The sequence below is a fragment of the Cyprinus carpio genome, chromosome B4 (assembly GCF_018340385.1).
Source record: "Cyprinus carpio isolate SPL01 chromosome B4, ASM1834038v1, whole genome shotgun sequence".
NCBI classification, from domain to species: Eukaryota; Metazoa; Chordata; class Actinopteri; order Cypriniformes; family Cyprinidae; genus Cyprinus; species Cyprinus carpio.
In genome coordinates this window covers 14,359,660-14,381,004 of record NC_056600.1, presented here as the reverse complement: position 1 = coordinate 14,381,004, position 21,345 = coordinate 14,359,660, and the positions used below count along the sequence as shown (strand labels likewise).

Below are 21,345 nucleotides of genomic sequence, written 5' to 3'. Positions count from 1 at the left end.
GTTTCTAAATTTAGTGAATTCCTTTGGATCAGAAAGGCTGTCATATCCCAGAATATACTCTCTCCCAGGAGGAACATTGAGAATGGATTATTATTGGCTACCTCTGATTGGCATCAGAGATAAGCCGTTCTATTGACAAGAAGCAGAAGTGTGGCAAAAGTCAACTCAAAAGAATGACATGCTATGTTTGTGGGCCGAAGTGTGATAACATTTAGTTATGATTGTCAGAGACAGAGTTTCTTTACATTGTAAGGGTATTTAACACACGGTCTAAAATTAAGTTTATAATTCATGTGTATGTATTTAAGTGTCTAATTTATCAAAACAATATTAATTTATTTAAAGTGTATACATTTTATTAAAATATTATTGTTATTAAATATTACAATTTCTAACTTTTGTATAAATTCTATTTCTAATTCTTGTGTAATTGCTCATGCAGGTTTTTATTCCATAATTGATACACTACATGGAATATTTCTACTTTCAAAAATATTAGTAAATGTATAAAATAGATTTTAAATGTTTTCTAACTCTTATCCTACTGTACTTTCACTTTTTATGACAATAAGAGACAACATGCAGTATTTGTACATTTTAAAAAAAAAACATTTCTCTCACTACAAAACTATTTATGCACTTCTGGATGTCTAAAAGCTGATTAAAATTTGAGAAATATGACCCTGGACCACAAAACCAGACATAAGGGTCAGTTTTTTATTTATTTATTTATTTTTTATTGAGATTTTATTCATCATCTGAAAGCTGAATAAACAAGTATGGTTTGTAAGGATAGGACAATATTTGGCCGAGATACAACTATTTGAAAATCTGGAATCTGAGTGTGCAAAATAATAAAAAATATTGACGTCTTTAAATTTGTTCAGATGAAGTCCTTAGTGATGCATATTACTAATCAAAAATTATGTTTTGATTTACGGTAGAAAATTTACTAAATATCTTCAGGGAACATGAACTTTACTTAATATCCTAATGATTTTTGGCATAAAAAAATAGATAATTTTGACCCATACAATGTATTGTTGGCTATTGCTACAAATATACCTGTGCTACTTATGACTAGTTTTGTGGTCCAGGGTCACAAATAATTAAGAGAAATGTTGATAATTTATTTAAAAAAGTACTATATTTAAGTAACTAATTAAAATTGTACTTTTAAATGTATAAAATGTTTTTAATTTTAAATAAATATCACATTTTAAATATTACAGTATTTAAGCATTTTCTAACTAATTTGCTGAATGGGTATTATACATGCAGTTTGTATGACCCAATGTTAAATAAAACCACAAAAAATAATTGTACATAACTATTCATGCACATCCAAAAATGTCTAAAAATTGTGAGAAAAAAAATAATGTTGTTAATGGTATATTCTAGTATGCATTTGCATTCACTGTATGTGTTTGAACGTGTGTTTTTCATCTGTGTAGGATCCTTAATTCCTTGACGGATGCCTGCTGTACGGTGCTTGCTCTCTGCTCTCTAACAATCTGCTCAGCAAGGTGTGACCAGATATTGTGCATCTGAATCCTACACTAGACTACTGATGCAGCGGGAGAGGGGAGGAGAGAGGGAGAGAGAGAGAGAGAGAGAGGGAGGGAGAGTGTGTGACCAAAAACGATTTCTCTCCCACATGCACAGAGAGACAGATCTCGCTCTCCTGCAGTAGAGTGCTGGTGGCTCTTCTGGATTCTCTGTTTACTCTCTTCCACTGGGAGAAAGGTAAGTTTCTCCTTCTGTCCTTCATCTCTCCACAAATGTTTCATTGTAGAAGCTACAGCCTGGCTCCTGATTTAGGTATACTATATATATGTGACAATCTCAGTCAGGTGACTCAGGTCCATAAACATTTGTATTTGACTGATACCCAAGGCTCGTGCTCTTTCTTGTGCTAAACGGATGGTTGTGTACCTTCTCAGACCTCTTCACACATTCACATATGTGCGGTGTGGGAAAAGCTCTGTGTTTCAGATGCATTCTGCTCCTCTGGTAACCATGGCGAAGGCAGCCGGCGTAGCAGCCTGTGTGTTTTGAGCTAATCAGGTGATCCGGATGCTTGAAGAGAAAAGCCCACAAAAACATTAACTTGACAGGTCATTTATCATGTTTTCACAGGCAAGTGTAATTGACTTCTTCTGAGCAACAGCACTGTATGTGTGCCAAGACAGAAAATGGTGAAAAACATTTGCAACATTTGGAAATTACAGTGAAATTGGCAGAAGAATCAAATGTCAACAGGTTGATTGGAGCACATTGATTAGCATCTTTAAAAACATCTTAAAGAATTTGACTGAGAGACACGTCAGATATCACATTTCGGAGTATGTCGAGTGTGTATACTGATACTGCTAGCAGGGGATTCGATGAAACAACCAGCATTGATGGTTGATGGCTGGGATCAAACAACTATAATCAAGATATATATAATTCATAAATTTCCATGCACATACAGGCTAAACATAAATGGATTGATTCATTCAGGTCTCCAACATGATAACATTGTTATTGAACACTGTGGCGAATGACAACCATGAGGATGCATAGAGCCGTTGATGTGGAAAATGATTGTGTGCATGGAGTCAACAGTATTGAGCCCAGTGTTTCACAGTGTGAGTGTATGGGAGGAGAAACATTGTGTAAAATAACAACACATTCAGTCGATTGAGGTGATTTAGGGGGTTCTGTAAAACTGGACGTTGCCCTTGGTTTGATGTTATTGTGTCCAGTTGACTTCTTTACATGTTACAGTTTAATATTAAAAACTACTGATTTTTACACAATAATATAGATAAATGTATCTAATAAACCTAGCATACAACTACTGATGGTGTGGTTTTATTGACATTGCGATGTTTTTCAACCACAATATACAAAAAGGTGCAAGAACATCTTAAAAATGACTCTAAAACATCTTAATTAGACTTAGATGTCTTAAATCCTGATTTAAGCTTTTTACTACTAAAATCCTTTGTAGTCTAGGATTAAGTTTGATTTCTATTTCTGTGTTTTTTGGTGAACCACACTAAATGTTCTTTGTTTAGGACTAAGTTGCATTTGGACCATGATACGGCAGACCATGGCTGCTTTGGTTCATGGTTGGGTTAATTTGAGGTTAAGGTTAGGCTAATGGCTTTCGCTGTCTCTAAAAACCTTTAGACTGTGTTAAAAGGAAAACTCCTGTGCTTTTTATGGCTGCAGGTCATAAATATCCCCTCCCCCATCTTGTCTATAGGATAAGAACCAGAAAGGCTCTGTGAATAAATCGTTTGATTTCATAAAGGCATTAACCAATGATTCCCACAGCCATCATGCACGTCTAGAGGCCTGTTAAAATAATTGATATCATGATGGGTCGATCCGTCACCACTTAAGAGGGTCCTCAGCACTAGACCTACTTTAAACACACATATATTTGCGAGAAGGACATACAGTATTGTATTTAAGACCCCAGACTTTTGGACGGCAGTGCACTCAAAATACACTACTTTTTAATCTCTTTATATAACTTTATATGTGTTTGTGTCTGTAAATTTGCTGTTAGCTTGTGTTTTCACAGCAGCTATTAAACTTCTTTGAATGGATCAGTCAGGTGCATATTAACTTCTAATTGTTCAGTTATACAGGAACCAGTAATCCTGATTCTTCTCACAAAGTCAAATCTGTTGCACATCCAACTGTAATCTTTATTTTGACAAATAAAATTAATCTGTCACTTGGTGAAAGAAATTAAGCAAATGCCAACCTGAACAGGCTGCTGAAAGTATAAAACCATATTTCGAAATAGATTTTGTATCGTTGGACCTCTACTGGATAACTAATCCAAAATCTGGATCTTGAAGCAAAACCATTTGAGAACCACTGAATTAGAGTAAAAATGACAATTGTGACAGTTTGGGTGATTATTGCAATTGTTATTAGGATGATTATGAGTGTAAGAATTAAGTTTTAATGGGGGGATTGTTACAGATGCTCTATGGTGAAGGATCACATCCGAAATATAAAAAACTCAACGAGGGAGGGATTTCAGGCGAGGAATAAATGTGTGATGTTAAATCAGGAGTAGCTCTCGAGCACTCCTTTTTTCCCTTTTTCTGCTTGAGTGATTGCATCCTGCTCTGGCAGGCCCTTTCTTTGCCATGCATGGTAGAACAAAATGACAATGAAAGAGGGAAGGGAGAGAGAGAAATGACAGAGACACAGAAAGAAGAAAAGAGGGGGGTCTAATAGTAAAGCTCAGTGCTATACAGTCATTTATATTTCCTCTTTGGTACCGACTCTGACACATGCACAGCATCGTTTGTGATGCTGTTTAACAAGTTCCTGTGGGGTCTGACTTACTGAGGCATTTAGCTCAGACAAAACTGTTCTTAAAACATTTCAGAAGATGTGAAAGAAAAACCCAGGGGCTGGGAAAGCAAAAGATCTGGCATCTGATAAATTTTCTAAGAAATCTGGCCTGTAGTAATGCGGTCTTTTATAGAGGTTGTAGAAGACGGGACTCTTTTCATTTAAAGCAGGTGGTGTGTGGTGAGTAAACAGTCTGAGTAGTGATGACGGTAATGACAATGACTCAGCCAGGTTTCAACTGCGCCCCCTGTGAAAAGCTTACGCTTGTTAAAAAAGCTTCTGAAATGGTGGGAGAGTATTATGGTGGTATGCAGTTCTGAATTCTGACTCTACCTTTCTGCTCTGCTATGCATAGTAAGCAAATGTTCTGTATGCACAGAATAGCTGGATATCAAATGTGCTGTGTACAAGCACAATATATTTTACAGGGTACTGCATCCTATAATTCAGTATGTTGGCCTTGACCTTCCGTTTTCAATGTGACATGGAAACAATATTTTATGTTTTATTTGGTTAGACCATTCTTATATTTATATATATATATATATATATGTGTGTGTGTGTGTGTGTGTGTGTGTATTGAGCAAGGATGCATTTAATTGATCAAAAGGGACCGTAAAGACATCTTTAGGTTGTGACAGATGTTTTGGATTTTCTTACAAAGACAAATCTGAGATCCATCAGTCTTTTTTAAATCCATTTGCCCAGAGCCAGTTAGTTGGTATAATCTAGTGAGCAAACCTCATTAAGCTGTAAGGTCTTTAAAAAGACTCTTGAGGGAGGCCATTTCTGCAATACAGATGGCATTGAGAGACGGAAGAGACACAATGGGGTTACAGAAAGAGATGAAATGAAAGAATTTCAAAATACTTATGTCACTATTTACTGACCAAAAACAACTGATGTTATTCCCAGTGGGAGAGTAGAGAGTTTATTGCAGTTTCGAGAACAAATCAATTGTGTGAGAGGGAGAGAAAGTGAACGAGAGAGAGAGAGAGAGAGCAAGAAAGAGGGATGCGGGGGTGGTGAAGAAAGAAAAAAAGACTCCAAGTCTCACTCCGAGAGAAATTCCATCAAATTCAACTCCTCTCACTGAGGCTACAGGCCATCAGCTTTATACTCCAAAATTAGCCCACAGCTCCACAAAGAAACCGGCTTCTATACGTCCTATTACACCACCCCCATATATACATACACAGCCACAAAGAGACCTCTAGTCTCACATTAGTATTCTTCAAGAGCCCTGCTTCTGTAATTGCTCTGTCAATGGAGAGTTGAGGCCACCTCTGTGACAGCAGGAAGATGTGAGTTTGGTATAAACTCAAAGGTTTAAACTTAAACAGGTCCTCATACAGGTGTAAAGGGAAAAGATCTATGATATAACTTAGTTGAAGTGAACTGACAGGATATCAATGTTTATTGCATCTCTAGGTTATCTGCAACAGAAGACTGGTGCATCTGGTGGGTGTTCCTCGGAAATTCAGACACCATGTGAGCAGTGGTCCGTGACAACATTAGAGGGGCAGAATGCTTCTTCTGCGTGGGACTCTTGTGGTCTTCTCTCTCTTCAGCTCAGTCAGTGGGTTTTTCAGCGAGTATGGGCCAAAACCAACGACCCAGACCAAGGCAGGCTCCAAAGGATGGGGCATGCCCAACTTTGAAACACTGAAATCTAACATTCCATTGTTTGGTTTGGGATCACGGCTTTTATTCGGTGGTACTAAAGGGTCTGCTACGACAAAGGTGAGCACAACTTTCCCAGAAGCAACCACACAAGACTATATTCTGTCTTCGAAGGACTTGAGCCCAAAATACCAGCCGACCACAACCTCCTTTGAGGAACTTCAAAGCAGCACTGTCCAGATAGGCACCTTGTTGCCTTTGAAATCCGCTAAACTGCCAATAATTGACTTACTCAGGAACAAACCACAAATAGATAGACCAGAACCTCCTAAACTTGATCAAAACTATGATCTTGATCGCTGGCCCTCCAATAATGGCCAAATCACAGCGAAAACCCCACAAACGATGATATCTAAACCAGTAACACAAACATACACTGTATCCACGGCTCAGAGAACCAGCTCCACGCACACTACAACATTGAAACCGATTACGGAAACCATGAAACCTTACAGTGACCAAACTGTACCCACAGACACTCCGTCAACAACGTCAGAACTAAGGACACAAGCATACACTGTATCCACTGCTCAGAATACCAGCATCATGCAAACTATAGCACTGAAACTGATGACAGAAACCATGAACACTTACAGTGGCCAAACTGTACCCATAGACACTCAGGCAACAATATCACAACTAATGATACCTTCATTTCAAACCACACATTTCCTCACACCAGCAGAACCAGAAGCATCTACCCAACCTTTGACCACAGTTAACACTGGACAAAACACATTGAGGACAACAAATATGGCCTCGAAACCAGAATGGACACCTTTTAAAACCACTGACAAGGCTCTGGATGGATTTACGTGGGTAGAGCAGACCACACGCCAATCAGAAGGGGGAAGAGTGCAAAGTGTTGGCCCAGATCCTACTCCCTCCCTGCCAACAGGAGGTAAGTCAACCCCTCTCTGTCTTTTCATTTCCAGCCCAAGCATATGGCTATCTAAGATGACCAAAAATTGACACAATTTGACCCATCCTTAGCTGGCATGGGTGTATTACATTGTTATACCTTTAAGGTGAAAATGGGTGTTTAGTGAATTGGAGAGCCTTATTGATTACCAGTCAAGGGTTAGCAGTGGAATCAGTGCGCCTGAATAATTGATTAATAACCTCAGAGTCCCTAAAACATGCAAACTGTTGTCAATAATTAGTGAAAAGAATGCATTTCATTTGAAAGTAAGAAGAGGAACCGCCCCATGATGGCTGATGTCTGTTTATATAGTTAGTCTGTGAGCTTTGTTCCTGGCAAGGAAACATAGGTTATATTTAGAATATCATACTACTCGTACTACTACAGTATGTATACAGTGAGACAAATGTGACAAAGACAAATTAGATTTTGTGTGAAAAAAAAGATTACTATATAGTGCAAATAAATCTCATTCTCATTACCATAATGCAGAAAAAATATTTAATTTACAAAGTAAATTTGTAAAGTACAGTTCCCACTAAACATAATAAAAGATTGTTTAACTGAATTTAATTTATGCAGATTTTAATAAAAAAGACAATCAGCTACAGTAATGAAAATTAGATTTTTATTGTGCATTACAGTAATGACAATTTAAGAAAAAATGTCTAACTGTCATGAAAATAATAATGATAATTAAAAAAAATCTAAATAAATCTACATTGTACAAAAATGTTATGTACAATATGTACAGTATTCACATGATAGGTATGGAGTACCTACAGTACGTTACCTGCTACATTTACTGTATACTACATCCAATAATTCTCCACCAACTACAAGTACTGTAATATTAGCCGTAATCTTATTCTTGGCTTATGTGCACGGACTGCTTAATATTTTTACAGAAAACTGCTTTAACAATCCAAATGTAGTTATTTACGTATTTATGTCTGACCAAATCTAATGTTATGAAGTCAGCAATGACAACAATGTACTGTCGTGTACTACTGTTTGAAATGTTTGTTGCATATTTTGTAATGTTATTGCAAATAAAGAGGCATACTATTTAAAAAGCATTATTTCCAATACAAACACTGGCATCATTTAAGGTCAGATTTGGTCAGTATAACCCATTGGAGAGTCACCTTTTTGCAAAGGCTTGCAACATTTTGATCCAATGTCAGCACTGACTTGATTAAGTCATTAAAAGATCTAGACCTAAGCTCATGATGCATTCCAGACGGATCAATACAGACCTCCTTAAGGTGATCATACACTAAAACTCTCCAGATATCTGTGACAATAGTGTGCTAGACACCTAGATATGGTGTATATGAGGTGGCTAAGCATGCTAACCAGTACTGACATGGCTCTGTTTGATATCTAGAGCCAAGGGAGCGGTAAGACAGGTGTGTATGTGTACAGTAAGCACGGGATTTGCACTGGAGAAGCAGCCAGTTGGGCGGTATGTGATCAGTATTCCAATGGCAGAGTCAGCAGAGCCAGTGAATCCTCAGGGACGATGTTTTTCCGCACCGCCTGTTCATGGATGCTGAGCATGCCTCTCTCAACATTTAGTCTCCTTTTCTCAATTCACTCTATCCATCCTCTCTCGCAGTAATAGGCCTCTCCTGACGTTTACTGGGCATCTCTCTTTTTTTCCAGCAATAAGTCTCATTTAGCCCTTCAGTCTTATGTTTTCTTTCAACCTCTCCTGGCTCCCAGAGACATGTTTTTCCATGTCCTTCTCTTTTCCTTTCCTTTCGAACTCATAGAATCTTTTTAAGATGATGGAGAAAGGAAATGCATAGAAAGAGAGATTTTCAGAAAGAGATATGGGCAGTCAGAATATCATCTTTTGTGTTCCACAGCAAAAAAAAAATCTGGGTGAACTATCCCTTTAAGAACAATATATATACATACATATATATCTTAAAGGTGTAGTTCTACCAAAAAGGACAATTCTGTAATCATTCATGTTCCAAACCTGAATGAGTTTCTTTCCACTGTGGAACATAAAATAAGATATTTTAAAGAACGCTGGTAATCAAATGATTGCTGGTCACCATTGATTTCCATAGTATTTTTTTCCAACATATTTCAAAATATATATTTTTTTTTTTGGTTTTTTGTTGGATTTTCATTTTAGGCAATTAGTTAAAATTTTTTGAGATGTGAATATTAGTCACATAAGTGATTCTACAACCCAATTTCCAAAAATTTAAAACAATTTAGTATTGTGGAGCTGTATAAATAAATTAAATTTAGAAATAGATACATCAAAAAGGGTTTTACATAAATATGCTCCCTGCACCTCTAGGAGGCAGAAACATGGCTACACTGCCTCTGCATTTGTGGGTATGTGGGTGTGGGTGTGTGAAACAGCAAATTATTGACTAATGTTTGGGTCACCTTGTCTTCTGGAGGTGCAGGCAGCCACAAATTGCTTATCCCCCACCTCAAAAACACGCCGGAGCTGAGAGCAAGGTCAATTACCACACTGGAACTGAGAGGAGGAGGGGAGACTGGGAAAGAGGAGAGCATTAAACAGGAAAGAAAGGAGTGTTGGAATAGTGATAGACTGGAAAGGGAAACAAGCCTGAATCTCTCAAACACTGTCTGGGTCACATGCAGGGTTGCCAGGTCTGCGAAACAAAACTAGTCTAAAGGCCAATCAAAAATAGCCTAAAACTAATCCAATGACCCTATCCCAATCAAACCCAAAACATGCTACTCCAATTCTTAAAATACATGATTTACAGTCAATGTTATGCGTTATACAAAATAAAAATCACTATATCATAAACAAAGCCTGTTTTCATAAAGGCTCCCTACCACAGTATCCCACTCATACAAACTCTTTCAAGTTTCCAAGTTTCGTACCATTCCGATGAAGCTACGATTTTTTAAATTTCAAAATGTAAATGTAAAAATGACTGAAGACTGTAGGGTTTTAATTGTAATGAAAATAATACTTAATCGCTTCGCAAATTCTATATTCCTTTTCTTTGGGATGAAATACCACTGAACTCTAGGGTTGTTAATATGCTAGATCATAAACTAAACGGTTGTCGAGGTTACGGCTCTCAGCCTGGTTACAATGTGATTGTTGTCATGGCAACACTGCTGAAAAGTGCTATGTAGTATATTGACGACGGTGTGTTTTGGGTAAACTGAGGACAGAGGCATTTGCAGGCTGTCACTAGAACATACACACACTCACAAACAATACACTTAAAGTGTTTACCTCACTGTCATTTCATAGAAGGTTAATCCTATGATTAGGCTCTCTCAAAGCGTCTAGACTAACCAAATCATTACTGCCTGTGTGGAGATTATGTGTGACTTCACTGAATCCAAACAGGAGGAAATTTAGTGATGCTTTTTAGCCTAAAAATCCTTTTTAAATGAAATTCAGACTGGCCTTTTTTTACTTGAACATACTGAATTGTGTTTATAATCTCACACACAAACACACACACATTCAGCCCCATGAGGGAGATTAAATGATTTATGTCACACTGTGCAGGGGCCAAAATTACAAATTCTGATGTAATTCCCTCTTTATTAATGGTGACCAGGGAGAGAGGAGGAGGAGGAGGGTAGAAGAGAACAAGGCAGGAAGATGAAGGTAAAAAGGGTTGCTTAGATGAATAACTAGCTCTGAGAGAACATTTCTCATCATCTAATGAGGATTGGTGATCTGGGTGGTTCTGACAGGGAGTGATGGGGGACGTTTGACGCTTCATTTGAACACAGCTGGTGTAATAGTCAGAATCTTTAAATCACCCATCAAGAGACAGCGGAGAGTAATTCAGTACAAGGCTAATGTTGGGGGAATGCGTAAATACATAGAAATAAATGGATATAAAGATGGATAGATAAATAATATAAATAAAAATCTAATTACAATGATTGTTGGTGGTCCCCACTGATTTCAAAGTATTTCTTTCCCTATTATGGAAGTCAACAGGGACCAACAACCATTTGGTTCTTCAAAATTCTTCAAAATATCTTCTTTTGTGTTCAACAGAAGAAAGAAACTTATACAGGTTTGGAACAACATGAGGGTGAATGATGACAAAATTTTCATTTTTGGGTGACCTGTTGCTTTAAGCACTTCTCATTACAAGTATTGGAAGTTGGTTGGTTGGATGGATGGATGGATAGAAAGATTGTTGGATGTTTGTTTGTTGTATGTATGGATGTATTAGTTATTGGGTTGTTGGAAAGATATTGATGGATTAGATGTGGGTTGATGGATGGAGATGGATGGATATATATGGATGCTAGATAAAAATTGCTATATATTAGACATAAGCTTCATAAAAATGTAAATGAATGGAAAAAAGATAGATAGATGGATTAGACACATGAAGGGATAAACAGACAGAAAGACAGATCGATCTAGATTTTCTCTTACAGAGAATCATGGAATCAAGTGGTGGCCAAGTGATGTTTGATGGTTTAGCATGAGTGAACCTCTGCCAAGAGAGGATGAGTAGAGCTGTGCACAATCACACACATACACACACACACACACACACACACACACACACACACACACACACTCATTGTCCTTTTGTAGTCTCCTTGCCTGGTTTGGTGCAGAGCTCATTATTCATGCTAATGAGAGACGGTATCAGCACCAGAGTGAAGATCTGCTGTGATCAGACTTGAAACGTGCATCCTGACAATATACAAAAAAGAACATCATGCAGGTCTTAAGCAGTTACCACAAGGAATTAATGTAGACACACAAACAGTCTTCAAGTCACCCTAAAGGTCAGGTTTGTGTCTAAGCAATGAAAGCTTTCACTCAGCCTAAGGTACACACAAGTGTACACTTATTTGGGCACATTTATGCTACACATCCATACATAGAGTCCATATGCACACGCATGCCCAAACATCTGCATAGTTGCTCATTTGGGAATGTAAATATTCCATCGAGAAGTCTATTAATAAAGAATGTAACACACCGAAGCTTGATGTGTAGTGCTTAATAGGACAAGGTATTTGAGTTGGATCTGTGGGAAGCATTGACCAGTGACCAGATATTAAACACTCTGGCCTCATTGTGTCAGGTCTGCTGTGTTTTGTTTGTGTTGGTTCTTAGGTCATGTTTTTTGATTTTTCTCATAGGAAAGTTTTGCTTCGGATTAGTCTGATAATCCTGCTTCGTCACAAAGATAAGGTTTTCAGTTCTGATCTGTAATGAAGCTCAGTCGCTGTAGAGTGGGCTGTGCATATTCAAACATGAAAGTCAAGTTATTGCAATTAAACAATGAGATGCCAACACCAGTGCCACTGAAGCCTGGCCCGGAATACTGCAGAAATCTGTTTGACATAACTAGGTTAGAAAATGTTCCTGTTTCTCCATTCTTTCAGTCATAACTTTCGTTCAGCGCCACATTCTCAGACTTGTGTGCTCTGTTTTCCCAGCAGGCTTTCCATGGGAGGAAGGCGATAAGGAAACGGGGAAGAGTGCTGATCTGACAACACAAGAGCGACACGATGAACTGACAACATCAGCTAGCATGACGACTCTCAGGAACACAGGTAATTAAAACGGTCTGATGCAACACACGCCTTTATGTAATCTTCACCTGTGGTAATTATACTCCGATTTTCATCTTGGGAGATGAACCAGTTTTCAAAATAAAAGTGTAATAGAGAAAGTAGCACTACATTCAAGCCATCCAGACTTATTTGTTACAGGAATAGTTCACACAAAATGAATAATTGTCATAGTTTACCCAACTTCATGTCATTCCAAACATGTATTTTATCAGTATCAGTCCACAAAAATAAATGCCCACTTGAACGCTTGAACCTGCCAAATACAGGAAAGTAGACAAGTGCTCAAGTACAAAGACTGCAAGTGTGGGTATTGGAGCAGGTCCATTGAGTCTCAATAACCAGAACAGTTTAATTTGTGACTTCACTGGATCAGCCAATTAACCCAAAAAGATCTGATTCAAAAGATCAATTTGTTCACAAATTTGACTACTTCACTCATGAACTGCCATAAATACTCCAGGAACAGCTAGGGTGGATGTTAGGATTTTAAAGACTTGTATTTTGGTCTTTCTCACACAAAACCAGCATATGACTTCAGAAAAGTAGGTATTATAGTGCATACAGACCATTTTTGGAGATTCAAAGCTCTAATATTCATTATAATTGTATATGAAAAAAGGACAATCAGTACATTTTGCAAAATGTCTGGTTTTGGAGTTTGATATTTTTTAGAGCAACATGAGGATACAGGTAGGTAGATTTTGTGTTAAATATCCCTTTAAGAATGTCGTACCAGGTTGAACAAACAGACAGTCCTGCCTCAAAGCAAACATTATTGAGCCTGTGTAGCGGTGTCTGATTGATTGGGATGTCCGCACAAAAAGATAAAAGTTTACATACATCAGAATCAACCTGGAAATGGCTTACTTGTTTCTGCACATTATACTGGGTTAGGAGATTGTTTTTTAACATTAAATAATACACACATCGGCTGGAAGGATGTAATATGTTTCCCAAACACAGTAACAAGTGAGCCAACTTGACTTGTTTCCTTCACTGAAAAATAAAAGTCAAATTCTTCCTCCGCCTCCACATGAGTTGGAGGAAGATATCTGTTGGTATGGTATGGCCGAGTGCACCACGACCAACCGTCTGTTACCTGCCAGTAATTGCTTCCAGAGGGAGGAGAAACAAGCACTTTTATCTCATAGTTGGCACCTCCTACAAACAAGCCGACCACTAAACAGCCCAAGAGAGTCGAGTTACGCAACCTGTCTCAGTAGATCAGATCTATCAACATATGGCGTTAAGTGTGCTATTTTACGTCACCTTCCCTGTTGATCATGAGGTACATCTTAGACCCAGCTTCTCTTCTGTGGCACCTAACCTACTTTCTTCCCGCTGCATTCAATGGGATAACCTAAATTCCATTAATAGTTGGACAAAATATGCCACAATGATCCAAGAACCAGGTTGCGAGAATATCTGTATGTTTATGGGCTGTCTCGTAAAGTAAACTGCATGCAGAGATCTGACCCACAAAACTACAGCTGCCGTATCTCAAATTAAAGATGCAAAAGGTTTCGAAATCTAGCACACACATTCACCTCATCCGAAAATTTAATGTCCTGTCAGAAAGAAGTGGATCAGAAGGTCTTCCTGTCATTTCTCCTTCACTGCCCTCTTCTTTAAGTCAGCATACCCAGGCCTCATCAATATGAATGGGATCATCCTACCCTGCTGTCCACTCATCTATTATTAGAGAGAGCAGAAATTGAAAGTGAGGCAGGGTAATTGTAACGAAATCGCAGCACTGTATTCCATAATTAAGCAGAGGGTGTTGTTATTATCAGATCAGCGAGTCATGTCTGAATTCCTAATCCTAAAATACTTGTTGCTGGTTCACTTTCTGACAACCTGGAAAACTCTCAGATCCTCTTTACACTTCTGTCTTGGGTGATTCAATCAGTTGATGCTGTAGTGTATATGCTAATTACATACAAAAAAAGTAACCCTTTCGTATAGTAGCCAATTCTCACTAGTAACTAGTTGCTTATTAGCATGCCTGTTATTAACATATTGGCTGTTTATTAGTAGTTAGATGAAAAACTAAAATAAGTTTAAGTACTAAAATAACTTAAACTGAAATAAAACAGAAATAAAAGCATAGAAATACAAGATAATTCAAAACCACTTCTCATTGTTTATTAGTTGCATTTTAGCATGCCTATTGACAATTTGGCTGCTTATTTGTACATCTAAAACACATATTCAGCATGACTATATTCTACATCCTTAATCCTGCCCAATTTAACAACCTTACTAACTATTTATAAGCAGCAGATTAGGAGTTTATTGGGGCAAAAGTCATAGTTAATGGCTTGTTAATAGCGAGAATTGGGCCTTAAAATAAAATGTAACCATGAAATTAAAGCTATTTAATTGAGTGACGTGTCTGAACAGACTTTGTGGGCAAAAACGTTTAACCCAAAATGTTAGATGTCTGTATAGACACACCCAGGGTGGCACCATCAACAATTGACCCTACCTATCATTTGAAACCCCATTAACCCCATGTGGATCAGTGGAGTTGTTTGCCTTTGGTCTGCTTCCATCCAGTACTATTACAATGCATGGTCATAACAACAACATCATGGAAACCCCATGGGATGATGATGTTAACCTGGCTTTAATTCCTGCTATGTTTACATGTCTGTGTTCTCTAGAGGTATTTTGTTTTGATAGATGTGCACACAGTTCCACAAATAGAGTGTCATCCAGTGTGTGCAGGGATCAGGGTCATTGAGATTTGATTGATTCCTGGACTGAAACTCTGGCTTGCATCCAGAAACTAGTCATATTTTCCACACCCCTGAGGGTGGAGGGCACAAGCAGGCGAAAGGAAATGAAGAGGGAGGACGTGTGAAGCTCCTGCCACAACAATCCCTCTTATCAGTGCCCGGCCTTCTGTGTCTGCCTACCATACACTTTCTCCTCATGTTAGAGTGACACACTTCTCACAGCCTTTAGTTAATCAAACACTAATTATTCTCATCAAGGCAGCTGGACACTTTTTCATGCCATCTTGAGCTCATTTGACTTAGATTGGAGACTAGAGACTACCCTGCTGAGTCCAGCATTAATTTCCATGCTGGTATAAACTGGTTTCTTCTAGCTGGTATGCTGATCTTTTAAACAGGGCATTTGTAACTGAATTTTAATTTTCAGTCTTTACTTACAGTATGAGAAATTCTTAACTCAACAAGCCAGTCAGCAAAAACATCTCCTGTTTCCTAAATCAAGAATCTTATTTTTAAAATTTTAAACACAAGTTGTAAATTCTTATGCAAACACTGGATTGGACTGAATTAAAATATCTGTTATGTCATTCATTCCTGTAATGGTGAAGATGAATTTTCAGCTTCCATTACTGCAGTCTTCAATGTCACATGATCCTTCAAAAAATAATTTATATGCTGATTTGGTGCTCAAGAAACATTATTTATTATAATTAAGTTTAAAACACTTGTGTTGCTTAGTTTTGCGGGAACCTTTGTGTAACTACTTTGTGATACTGAAAGAAAAGTTTATTTACTGTCACTTTTGATCAATATAATGCCTCCTTTCTGTCAAACTTTAGTGTAAAACTTATTTTTTATTTTACAATTGATGCAGAAAGTATGACACAAAAACATTTTAAGATTAGCACATTTATATATAAAGACAGGGAAACACAAACAGCAAAACAGGAGACTGTATTAAAGCCGTTTAATACATCTTTAAGAATACAGCAAAAGCAATATGTTAAACTCATTGGGTCTTTCATTTTATTCATCAAAACACATCCAGAACAAATTTCTGTATAAATCATTTCCAAATCCTTTTTGTATGTACGTCGCATTGAAATCTGTTCGGCACTTTACATATGAATGCTTTTGTAGGATTTACTGTACATAGAAATTCATTCTGCTCATTCTTCTTGAATAAAGCCCATTTAGAATGGTTATTTTTATGAATGAACAACAAATGGGTATTTTATGTGAATGAACAACATAAAGGAGTAAAGAAAATAAGAGCTGAACATCTATTCAGACAATTTTATTGAAAATAAATCAGGTCAGTGTATTCCAATGAGCCAAAGTGTGCTGCAAACAGGAGTCAGCTGTAACCTATATTTAATGCAAGTGGATAAACAGCCATCTTGATGTCAAGCTATAGATCTAATGAGCACTGCTTGGTGGTTAGTGTTGTGGTAGTGTTGATTAAAGAGAAGCATCTAATGAGCAGTGTGTGGCTGTCACACACACGCTACCATTAATCAAGTGCAACTAGGTTTGATCTAGTTCGGGATCTACTCCCACCATCAAAAAATAAATAAAAAACACATTGACATTAAAATGTAAGCCAGTGCTCACCACTGACTGGGTACGATGAGTATATTTAACTATAGTGGTGGTCATCAGCCAAAACCAGTGCAAAAAATAACAGACCCACCTTTGGGAGTGACCCATGATTCTGCGTAGGCCTCTGCTTTTTTAAAAGGAGGAAGGTCATAAACAAAGTAGTTAATTTGGCTCTGGGTGTAACAGGAAATTGTCTGTCACTACCAACATATAAAAGCATACAGAAGCAACCTAAAATGAGGCAGGGTCTTACCAGCACTCAACAACATTCAGACATGATGTATTCCCCATGCATAATGTGGAGGTGGGTTGACGTCACACTTAAACAGTGAGAAAAAATATGCCTGCCTTTTGACTTGTGACTTGTAATTGCTTCACTCTAGTTACCCAGCGAGGGTTACTCTATGAAATTGATATTTATTTATTTTTTTTTAAGATTTTGAACATTGTGAGATGAGAGAGTCATTTTTAACATTTAATCTTATCCATTTTAATGTGTGTATATATATATATATATATATATATATATATATATTGTATATGCATTGCAATATGCATTCAGAAATGTAAAAGGAATGGCCATTTATGCATTTATTTGCATATTTTATTTAGTTTTCATCAGTTCATATTTGTGAATATAACAAAGAGAAATTAGAAACAGGGATGGGGACTGGAATTTTGCTTATTTGTTTTGAGTAATGTCTACATTAACACATTGTAAAAGTTGGCATCATCTAGTCTTTTTTAGTCTTTGTTGGCCCATAATGCTCCATGGTTTCTGTCTCAAGGCTTCAGTAAACTCACTGGCATTTTTAGAAAGCTTGGTCGTGGCAGCTAAGATGAGTTATGACTCTGATCTGCTCTGTAAAGGGTGTAATTAGATGTGTCAGTCTCTGAAGAGCTGACGTACATCTCCACGCTGTTATGCAAAGGACTGATATGGCTGTGGAAGCTAATATCATCCATCTCATATGGATTTGCACATCAGTTGCAAATGCACAGCAAGGCAATCCTTCTAGTGCAGGGGGGATTTACATATTTTGAATGTCTTATCACATTTTACAGTGGCACATTAGATGCCACAAACAAACCTGTGTGGGTTTTCATAACATGTACATGCTCTATGATGATGTTAGTTCATCTGAGGACTTGCTTTTGGATTGCTTATACATCACTTCCAAATAAAATGTTTGGTAAGCGTTAGGAAGCATTTCCAGATTTGGAAATGGATGTCACATGGAACTTCACATGCTGTTCCAACTCTGTTAGGCTAAGAAACTCTAATGTATATAACACTCCTCAGCACCAGAGTCAAGCCACAGAATCCAAAATCTAAAACAGCAGCCTCCTCCCAGAGCAATCTGTGAATCAAACAATACAATCACAATTACATTCATACACAAACAACAGATGTCATATCTCCGCCTTTCATGGCAGCCCACCAATCCCTGCTACTTGGACAAATATGTTCACCAACATTTTCTCCCCATTAGAAATGATGTCACATTGAGAGCTTTTACTTTTAGTAGGTTTAAAACACTAGACATTTCCCAAATTTAGGAATCTCCACATCTAAACCATTGGTTTTCCCACTGTGAAACATGCTCAGCTGGGCAGACACCTGAAAATGCCCTCTAGTGGTGGTGTCTATCACAGAAAAACAAATCATAGGTTGCCAGTAGTTGGTGACAGTAATGACTGCCTTGGTTGTCTGTTCTGGAATATCCATTTTGTATACACTCCAAGAAAAGTCCTCAAAAATAGGGCCCAATGTACTGTGCTAACATGAAGGAATTTTCCATATTGAGTATTCACAGGTGTTTTATCCATATTTTAAATTAACCATTGCATTGCATTGTGTTTTAGGGTTAAAGGAAATGTCCGTAAACTTAACTGAAAATGTTCTGGAAGAAAATTACCAGTAAAAGTACCAGTACCAATGACCTTTTCTGTTTTTTTCTGTTATTTATTTCTTTGTGCTTCTTATTTTGTAACTAGCTTTCCATTCAACTTTTATATTCAAATGGGAGTCTTTGAATAATTAAATCATGAGTAGTCTCCTGAGAATCAGTATCTGTGGTACATCTTTACACATGTCTCCTGTACTAATAATGCAATGTGTTTGTTCTTTCTTTTAGAAATGGACACTGCTACATCTGAAGACTGGCTGACAGATCTTACCCAAGAATCTGCACTCCCTGACTGTAATGCAGAACGCTCTGGAATCTGCAGTTCTAGTGACACTTGGCCCACCACCACTTTCCTGAGCAACAGCAGCAAAAATGACAGCACAACCACCCTCTCCACCAACCTCTCTCAAAATCCCAACCCATTTCCAGCCCCACCTATGTTTGTGGCACTCTATTCTGATTGGAACAGTGCCCTGGCGACATGGGGTTCAGCGTGGGAAGCACACATCTATGGCCTGGGCACTGTGTTCTGTTTAGTCGCTTTGGCCTCCACCCTGAACCTCCTCTGCCTTCCCCTACAGTACCCATCAGGCTGTGGCTACTTCGCTCTGGTTAGTCTCTGCCTGGTGGCCGCTGGCTGCACTAGGGCCTTCGCCCTAGTGTACGATGCATATGGATACCAGGACCGCATGGCATCTACAGAGGCTTCACTGTTACTTTACGAGGCACCATTTCCATGCATGACTGCCGCCTTTGGCCTAGTATTCTTGCTCCTGTCAATGCGCTCTCGTATGCAGCTGTCCTATTCCGCCTTTCAGAGACCTTGTTTCCTGGCTTGCTTGGTGCTTCTGCACTTTGCTGCTGCCTTTGGCCCTGTTGCATTACTCCATTTTGACCAGCAAGTCTACCTGTTTCTGTCCTTGATTTCTAGAGGTGCCTTTGTGGCTCTGGCAACTTTCCTATCAGCTGCATATTTTGTGTTCTACTGCTACGTTCGTGCTGACTCCAAACATATTTATCATCTAAACAACACATCACCAACACCAGCCGAACGCTACAACCGTTGCCCGTTTGCCGAGAGCCGAGACTGGGACCGGGCAGCAGCCGCAGTGTTACTCTGTGCTGTCTTCTCTCTGGCTTGTGCAGGGCTGCAACTCTACGCCATGCTGCACGCTCTCGGAATTGCTGGAAGCGCTGAGTCCTTTCGGCCTTGGCCGTGGTGGACTTTCCAGTTCAGTTGCCGAGTTTGTGAAGCAGTTATCTGCCTCACACTGGTCCTGGTAGTTGCTCAGCCAGTTTACTGTTCTGATCACCTTCCCCAGCCAGGAAGTTGCTGGACAGAACTCCTTGCAGCAAAGTCACCTATCATTCCTGGGAGCTACCAGTGGACTCTGTCTCATCAGGAGAAGCTGGCCATTTGTGATCCAATTGGACATGGAGAGACAGAGTGTCTACCCTTGTACACACTGGTGGATGACCGTCTCAGCAGCTTGAATGGCCTTGACCTTTTATACCACAGCAACCGGGCTTTGGCCTATCGTGACCTTGACCTGGACTTGCCCAACACTCAACCCAACACTGGTGCCCCTTCTGTGGGTTCATCCTGTACCAGCGACTCCACAGCGGACCTGCGCCCTCCTTCGCCCATAAATCTGCGTCGAAGCATTGATGAAGCACTGTTTAGTGAATCTCTATTTCCCATGAGTCTCTTCAGCCCCTTACGACCCTTCACCTCTAGTGACCGCTCGCTGAATGGTAGAGAGATCAACTCCAGCGGTGCCCAAACCTTGAGAGACAACCTTACTCCTGATCCAGGCCTATACCGAACATCTTCATGTGTGGAAGTGCTACCCCAAGTTCCCCTTGCTTCTCAAGCCCAACCAGATGGTCCGTCATTAGGTTTTCCTCCATCCCCATCTCCCTCACTGTCATCTTCAACTTGCTGCTCATCTCCAGAGCGCTGGAGAGGCAGCTCCAGCTCCTGTTCTCTCTACAGACAGTCTCTGGGTGGCTCTTCTTTGATTTTGTGCTCTAGTCCAGAAGGACACCATCCACCACCCTCTACCATCAGTGGGGGTTCCAGCCACACTGCCAGCTCTGGCCACCAAAGGGGAAACTTACAGAGACCCTACAGAACATTAAAGTCAGAGGAGAGTATGGACCAGCAGTCAGAGTTTGACCAATCTGTCCAAGAAGAATTTATCAGTGTGTGCAGACAGATTGATGCTCTGAGCATCTGCAGTGAGACTATTGACCTCTAGGGGCAGACCTCTACTTTCAGATAAAACAAAATGATGTAATATGAAGGAACCAAAAGAGTTTTAGATACATGATGAGTAGGTAATGGACTGATCGGGTGATTTGGTGAGTCTGTTTGCCACATTTGCTCTGTGTAGACATAGAGGTAAAATGTTTGTGGTCTAGAACTGTGCCAAATGTTTCATTTTGTAAAGGGTTGGCTTGCTTCTGTCAGGTAAGTTCTCCAAAGAGATGGATTCTGAAGTCAATATCCTTGTAAAGGTTTAAGAAG

The 21,345-nt window shown here is 38.9% G+C and overlaps 1 protein-coding gene across 2 annotated transcripts; it reads left to right on the top strand.

Moving 5' to 3' along the window:
- The first annotated feature begins 1,598 nt into the window (after window positions 1-1,598).
- prrt4b (proline rich transmembrane protein 4b) lies at window positions 1,599-21,107 on the top strand. Of its 2 annotated transcripts, none has more exons than XM_042722130.1 (4): window positions 1,599-1,746; window positions 5,803-6,955; window positions 12,428-12,541; window positions 19,044-21,107. In XM_042722130.1, exons 2-4 carry the CDS (start codon window positions 5,899-5,901, stop codon window positions 21,074-21,076), a joined length of 3,204 nt encoding a protein of 1,067 aa, XP_042578064.1. In that variant the 5' UTR covers window positions 1,599-1,746; window positions 5,803-5,898; the 3' UTR covers window positions 21,077-21,107. The 2 variants fall into 2 exon arrangements, with proteins under 2 accessions (XP_042578064.1, XP_042578063.1); XM_042722129.1 differs by having other exon boundaries at window positions 12,425-12,541.
- Window positions 21,108-21,345: the final 238 nt, after the last annotated feature.

What these genes read in the sequence shown, in the direction of transcription:
- prrt4b (XM_042722129.1), top strand. Translation starts at nt 5,899, where the DNA reads ATGCTTCTTCTGCGTGGGACTCTTGTGGTCTTCTCTCTCTTCAGCTCA. An exon ending in TCCCTCCCTGCCAACAGGAG is followed by an intron (nt 6,956 to 12,424) that starts GTAAGTCAACCC and finishes CTGTTTTCCCAG; the next exon opens with CAGGCTTTCCATGGGAGGAA. An exon ending in GACGACTCTCAGGAACACAG is followed by an intron (nt 12,542 to 19,043) that starts GTAATTAAAACG and finishes TCTTTCTTTTAG; the next exon opens with AAATGGACACTGCTACATCT.